The sequence below is a fragment of the Rana temporaria genome, chromosome 6 (genome assembly GCF_905171775.1).
Source record: "Rana temporaria chromosome 6, aRanTem1.1, whole genome shotgun sequence".
Classification (NCBI taxonomy): domain Eukaryota; kingdom Metazoa; phylum Chordata; class Amphibia; order Anura; family Ranidae; genus Rana; species Rana temporaria.
This window is the reverse complement of record NC_053494.1, coordinates 64,670,974-64,678,420: the sequence shown is the minus strand read 5'-3', so window position 1 is coordinate 64,678,420 and position 7,447 is coordinate 64,670,974. Positions and strand designations below refer to the sequence as shown.

At 43.5% G+C, this 7,447-nt stretch overlaps 1 protein-coding gene across 1 annotated transcript; it reads left to right on the top strand.

Annotated features, from left to right (window-relative positions):
- The first annotated feature begins 355 nt into the window (after positions 1 to 355).
- Positions 356 to 4,408, top strand: LOC120944401 (protein ALP1-like). Its single transcript, XM_040358460.1, has 3 exons — positions 356 to 621; positions 1,880 to 1,981; positions 3,529 to 4,408. The coding sequence occupies exons 1-3, from the start codon at positions 407 to 409 to the stop codon at positions 4,406 to 4,408; spliced, it is 1,197 nt and encodes a 398-aa protein (XP_040214394.1). The 5' UTR covers positions 356 to 406.
- Positions 4,409 to 7,447: the final 3,039 nt, after the last annotated feature.

Below are 7,447 nucleotides of genomic sequence, written 5' to 3'. Positions count from 1 at the left end.
GTTAAATTACATTCAATATGATTTAACCCAGTTCCTGTGAGCACTGGCTGTCAAAGATATACCCCATGAAGCATTTGTTCTGCTGCCTGGGGCTCACCTCTAGACAGCATGGTGCTCTCATGTCAATAGTTGAGCACCATACTGTACATATGCAAGAAATAGCCACAGCCACCACAAGGCTGCATTCACGCGTAGGCGTAACAGGCGTTTTTTCGCACATTTTTTTAAGCGTTTTGTTGCGCGTTTGCATAGAGCGACGTCCGGCGTTTTTTTTTTTTTTTTTTGCCCAATAGGGAAAAAGATCACCTCTGTCATCATTTGTTGCTATGATAAGTTTTTTTTTTCCTCTTCCTGGGTGATAATTCCTCTTCCGGGTCATCCTTGTGCTTCCGACTCCATTGTGAAAATGAGTGATGACGAGATGGCTTTGTTCATGGCAGCAGCCACTGCTAGCCAATATCTTATAAACGAGAGGCAGAGAAAAAGGAAGAGGCAACGCAGATTTTGGATACACCCCGTCATTGCTGATCGGGAAGAAAGAGGGCAATTTTGGGTGATGTACCAAGACCTCCGTGACCATGAAGACAAATTTCTGGACTACACCAGAATGTCCATAAAAAGGTTAGTTAAAATTATCTGGAATCATTTTTTTTTTACATTGTACCATTTTGGTTGCCACCTTTTCTTCAAGTCAAACATGTACACTTCAGCGGTGCACATCTATTTATTTTAATAGTATGAACTATACATATATTTTGCTAGTATCTTACATTTCTAATCATATGAATATAATAAAAATAGTCCCCTTTCCATTACAGTGCACAGAGTTCCCCCTTTCCATTACAGTGCACAGAGTTCCCCCTTTCCATTACAGTGCACAGAGTTCCCCCTTTACATTACAGTGCACAGAGTTCCCCCTTTACATTAGAGTCCACAGAGTTCCCCCTTTACATCAAAGTTCATAGAGTCCCCCTTTCCATTACAGTGCACAAAGTTCCCCCTTTACATTACAGTGCACAGAGTTCCCCCTTTACATTAGAGTCCACAGAGTTCCCCCTTTACATCAAAGTTCACAGAGTTTCCCCTTTCCATTACAGTGCACAGAGTTCCCCCTTTACATTACAGTGCACAGAGTTCCCCTTTACATTAGAGTCCACAGAGTTCCCCCTTTACATCAAAGTTCATAGATTCCCCCTTTCCATTACAGTGCACAGAGTTCCCCCTTTACATTACAGTGCACAGAGTTCCCCCTTTACATTAGAGTCCACAGAGTTCCCCCTTTACATCGAAGTTCAAAGAGTCCCCCTTTCCATTACAGTGCACAGAGTTCCCCCTTTACATTACAGTGCACAGAGTTCCCCCTTTACATCACAGTCACCCTTTGACATCTGAACTCCCAGAGTTCCCTTTCACTGTAAGGGTTAACCAACAGAATATGATTTAAGCGAGAACTCAAGATACTCTGACATAAGGGATGCTCTGTGAACCATGATTTAAGGGGCGAAACTGAGATCTCTGATGTACGGAGAGGACTCCAATGTGAGAACCCTGATTTGCCCTAGTGTACTCAACAAGAGGCAGGATAGAGAAGGGGGGGGTGCTTCTGTCAGACAGCGATGGATGGTGAGCTCACTCACCCCTTGGCAGATAGCACCTCTCATCCTGGTATATCTGTGGCTGCTGGGTTTGAAGTTTCCATCCCCTGCAGCCATTAACACTGCTGGAAATCCATAGTCTGGTCAGAAAAATGTGTCAGAGTTTCAGGCAGTCTGAAACCCGGACACATGATTCCAAACCCGAACTGTTCTGGAGAATCCCGGAAAGGTGGCAACCCTAGTACCATTCCCTTGCCAATTATAAATTTCATTTATCTTTACAGCTTTGATGAGTTGCTGGAATTGCTGAGCAGCAGATTGCAGAGGATGGACACCTACTTCCGCAACTGTATCCCCCCTGTGGAGCGACTTATCATAACACTGAGGTAATTTTTATTTAGCACTTTGAATGTAATACACTCTATTAATATTATATATATATATATATATATATATATATATATATATATATATATATATATATATATATATATATATATAATAAAAACCAAACAAAAATTCTGTAGGAACAAAATTCTTTTAATTCTTTAACAAGCTAAAACATTGGGTAGATTGTCTTTTTTAATAAGAATATTTACAAAAAGTGCTTATATGTTCTCCTCATATTACTTTATTACATTTGATGAAAAGTTGGGGAGGAGTCCTCTTCCCCGTGCGGCGAAATGGCAACAGTTATTGCTTGGGCAAAATGGGGCCAAGTGGAGGTGGTGCTGTCTTCCCCTGACCAAGTGGAAGGTGGTGGTGCTGGTGGTGGTGGTGGTGGTGTTGGTGTTGGGGGATTACAGTACGTCGGTTGTCTCTGTCGATGGGGGTAATGTGAAGTATGTGTTGTCGTCGTCATAGGGTAAGTAGAAGGTGGTGGGTGGTAAGAAGAAAGTGTTGTAGGAGGCAGATTAGTGTACGTGACAGGTGGTGTTGACAGATGAGGAAAAGGAGAAAGAGTCGTAGGAGGGTAAGAAGAAGGTTGTGTATGAGGAAGAGGGTTCAGAGAAGTGTGAGTGGAAGGTGTTGGCACAAGAGGGAAATGAGATAGAGTGGTGGTCAGAGGATGGTGAGCAGAAGGTGGTGGTGGTGTTGGTCGAGGAGGATGGGTGGAAAGCTGTGGTCCTGTCCAAAGGGGAACGGGTGGTGGTGATAGATGGTGCGTGGGTGGTGCTGGGACATGCTGGGTGGGTTTATTTGCATAGGGGCCATAGGGTGGTGGTGGTTCTGATATCTGGTCAGCTTCTGTCGGCGGTATAAAGGTTGCAATGTACCTAATAGTACAGGCCATCATCACCGTTTGTAGATTTGGGGGGACTTTATTAATTAGGTCCCCCAGAAATTTGGCTGCATTTTGACCATAAGACCTATCTTTCATACGGTCGGACATGTTGGACATTATATCTAACATGCGATCCAGTGCTGGATCAGGAGCTGGAGCCCTCCTTCTCAGAGCTCGTGGAGGTCCATGAGTCATGGCACTGCTTGTTGACTCCTCTACATGCTCTACATGCGGTGTCGCCGAATTTGAATGCGATGCATAAGAGTTTTGTGTTTCGGGCTCCAGAGACGCCATCGCATGATCCCCCGATGCCACGCTTTCTCTTTCCCCAACATCAGGTTCAGCTGTGGCAGCTTCGTCCCAGCAGCTTTCAGTACTGAAAAAAAGAAATCATATATTCAAAAATAATTTTAAACATTTTGTTTACAGATAATGGTTTACCTCCCCAAAGCCAGCACCAGTCTCAGGAACTCTAGTTCCTTGGCGTGAATATATTCCTTTATGGAACAGGCTCCAGATCCACTTTGCCGCTGCTCCCGCTGTGCCTTCAGCTGACGAGCATAGGCGTCCCGTATACTCTTCCATTTGAGTTTCATCATTTTCACTGTAAAAAATAAAATAAAATAATATATATTATTTTCTTTGTAGGTATCTATCAACTGGACAATCCATTGCAAGTCTACATTATGCCTTTCGTATTGGAAGATCTACTGCCAGTTATATAATTCGTGACACCTGCTGTGCCATTTGGGAAGTCCTGAAACCCATTGTTTTTAAAAAACCGACAGCAGAGGACTGGGAAAAAATTTCGGAAGTATTCTGGCAACCCTGCAACTTCCCAAATTGTCTAGGAGCGATCGATGGGAAACACATCAGGATTGTGAAGCCCATGGCTAGTGGAAGCCAGTATTTCAATTATAAGAAATACGTTTCTTTTGTCTTAATGGCTGTGGCTGATGCCAATTATTGTTTTACTTATATTGACATTGGGTCCTATGGAAGCAGCGCAGACTCCGCGATATTTGGGAACTCGTCTTTTGGCCAAATGTTACGAACAGATTGTCTGGACCTTCCGCAAAACAGTCCACTTCCGGGCACAAACGGCCCTCCTCTACCAAGTGTCTTTGTGGGTGATGAGGCTTTTGCTCTAAACACACACCTCCTACGGCCTTATTCAGGGCATAATCTGAATGAGGAAAAACGAGTATTCAACTACCGCCTAAGCAGAGCACGACAGGTAGTTGAGTGTGCTTTTGGAATTTTGGCGAACAAGTGGAGGGTTCTCCACACTCCGATTGTACTCAACATGAAAAACGCCATCAGTGCTGTTGAAGCTGCGTGTGCCTTGCACAACTTTGTCAGAAAGCGTGATGGTCTGGATTATGAGGAGCCAGCCCATGAGAATCTCGAAAGAGCTCATTGGACTGGTGTACGTGGGAACACACAGGGTGCATATGTCCGTGAACAGTATGCGGCATACTTCAGTTCTCCTGAAGGACAGGTCCCATGTCAGCTCGATTCTATTTAATGTATTGAACTTTTCTGCTTTTTTGACCAACTGTAATGTATGGCATGCTTTTTTTGAAAAATAATCTTACTATGCTGTTTTGCGAAAATAAATAAAAAAAGGATTTATGTTTTAAGAAGTCTCATTTTAATTTTATTTTCATACAGTTTTATCTTTGGGTTCAATATCCCTATGATATAGTGTGCCATTTTATAGTAGTGACATTCTGACAATTGTATACTTATTTTATGTATTTTTTCTGGGGTCTACAAATGTAACTAATAAAGGGCCTGTACGTGCCCGCCTAGACGTGGGTTGGGGGTCCGATCGGGACCCCCAAGGTACATCCGGTGGTTACGTGGCTCTATATGTGTCCCCCTGCGTGTCACTTTCTCCTCCTGTGTAAACACAGGAAGAGGGAAGTGATGTGATCTCTCCTCGCTGAGGAGACATCACCTCACAGAGTCTGCACAACACTACACTGACACCAGTACACGCAGGCACAAACGCCTTTGGATCACCAATCCACTCACCCATCCCCTTGTCACAGTGTCACTGAATGCAGTGATCATATATTTACTGATCACTGCATTAGGTGTCAGTGTGACAGGCAGTTTAGCGTAAGGTCCTGGGTAGCCCCCGTCCCCACGATAATAAAGTTTGAAGCCCTGCCGCTGTAGTCGCTAGGTAGATTGAATTTTTGGGGGGGTATTTTTTAGATTAAAGATATGTGGCTGAATGAATTTTGGCCTCTATGTTTACTATATTATTCGTAAAATATATATATTTTTTTTTTATCACTACATTGTTGTAGTAAGAAAAATCGCAGAGGGGATCAAATATCACCATTAGTAAGCTCTATTTGTTGGGAAGAAGAGAACACAATTTTTGTTTAGGAGCCATGTCGCATGACCGCACAATAGTCAGAATTGTAAAAACACTTTTGGAATAGACTTGCCTCCCGATCAAACTCCATGTGTTCCAACGTGTGGTACGCAATTTGTAACCCGGTGCCCTGCTGTCATAAAGACAGGGGTGCTCCTTCACCATACAGATGAAAGTCTCCGGCTCCAGCATAGAAAGTTTACTGTCAAATTCAGCCTCCATGCTTACAAGTCTCACTTTTCTCTATTACAAGTAAAGTAAAATGGTGATTTCAGAACTTCCTGTAAAAAAATATGTCATTTCCTGTATTTCATTTGAGCTGTATGGGTGTCAAAACGCGCGCAAAAACGCTTGATGTCGCGCGTTACGCTCAATTCGCGCGTTTCCCATTGCTTTCTATGGAAAAAAAAACGCTCGAAAACGCCGCTGTCGCGCGATTCGTGCGACAAAAAAAGGTCCAGGACTTGTTTGAGCTTCGCGCGACAGGCGTTTAAGCGTTCAGGTGTGAACAGTCACCATAGGGAATAATGTTAATTTTCCCCTCTGGCGTTTGTGAGCAGTGCGCTTCAGGCGTAAAAACGCCTAGGTGTGAATGGGGCCCAAGAGGCTGGCCCAATGATGTTACCAGACTGGGCTTTGTTGTATTGTTTGGTGCAGTTGGTAGTAGTGAAACCATGTGCATACACCTCCAGTGCTCTCGTTGTGCATGGGAATTCAATATACCCAAGTAACAGAAAAGGGGTATAATCTATATGCAGATTATCTATATTTTTTTTATTGACCTTGGGTATCAGATTATATCAATATTAAAATCATGGGGAAATATTTTCTGCATGCATTTTGCTTTAATGGAATTTGGGATTGTTTGGAGAATTCAGAAATACCGGTTAAAGTGGAGCCTCAGCCCCCCCTCCAAAAATCAAATACTGTAGCTGCTGACTTTTAATATTAGGACACTTACCTGTCTAGGGATCCCGCAATGTCAGCACCCCAGCCGATTTTCCGATCGACTCTTGGGTGCTGCCGCCACCATGTGCGGTTAGAGTAACCTTTCGGCTTCACGGCCAACTTCCGACTGTGCATGTGTGAAGTGCACTGCACTTTCTAATTGGCCCGACGTCAGAGGAGGGGGGCTGTGCTTCTGGGGGGCCTTGCCACATTTTACCACAGTCAGGTCAAGAACAGGTACCCATTCAACCCCCCCAAAAGGTGCAAAATGTGGCACCCAAGGGGGGGAGAAAGCAAACAAGCTGAACTTCCACTTTTGAGTGGAACTCCGCTTTAGGATAGGCATGTAGGTTTGTTACATCAGGTTTTGAGCTGCTACAGAAAAGTGAGTGATGTGACAGCTTCACTTTACACTGTAATGCCCAGAGGCGATTCAGTTCGCATGTGCCGCGCTATATAAGTTTTTCATTCATTCATTCATTCATAAAGCAAAATCTTCTCAAAAGGGGTGGTTTCCTAAGGGAATTCATATCAGATGAATGAAAAGGGCAAAGTTCAATTCACTGGGCATTTGACAGACCCGGCAGGAGAGCTAAACTGCTTGCATGAACCCCTGAAAACATGACCTCCCTACTGTGTATCCTAAACTGCACTCATCTGTGAGCGTGCATGGGGAGTGTCATGTAATTTTCAGTTTCTGATGTCACTTCCTTTGGCAACTGTGGCTGGGGGAGAGTTAATGGAGCACATCCCATGCTCCATTAGCTTCAGTTAGGTGCAGGGGAGACATCAGAGGTCTAAAAGACAATAATAAAGAGAGAAAAGCATCACTACCTAAGTATAGCATTTATTAAAACATACTTATGAAATGAGGAACAATAAATATGCACTCACATTTGCAAGGTATTAAGTGTATTGATAAGTGGCGTCAACCTTCCAGGTGGTGAATGGTGAGCAAGCCCCTCTGGGTGGATGTGATATAAGGTGCTTGAAACCAAGAAGTTAACCAGGGAAACACTGGGAAGAGCAAACAGAAGCACTATTTGTGTATATTACATGGATGAGAACCACTGTGGACAGCAAGTGTTGAAGGAATTGCTGATCACTGCCATTACTAGTAAAATTATAATAAAAATGCCATAAATATATTTCCTATTTTGTAGACGCTGAGGCCCGGATTCACGTAGAACCGCGTATCTTTGTGCGGCGTAACGTATCCTATTTACG

Coding starts and splice junctions, on each gene's coding strand:
- LOC120944401 (XM_040358460.1), top strand. CDS start 407: ATGAGTGATGACGAGATGGCTTTGTTCATGGCAGCAGCCACTGCTAGC. Junction 622..1,879: donor ACCAGAATGTCCATAAAAAG/GTTAGTTAAAAT, acceptor TTATCTTTACAG/CTTTGATGAGTTGCTGGAAT. Junction 1,982..3,528: donor CGACTTATCATAACACTGAG/GTAATTTTTATT, acceptor TTTTCTTTGTAG/GTATCTATCAACTGGACAAT.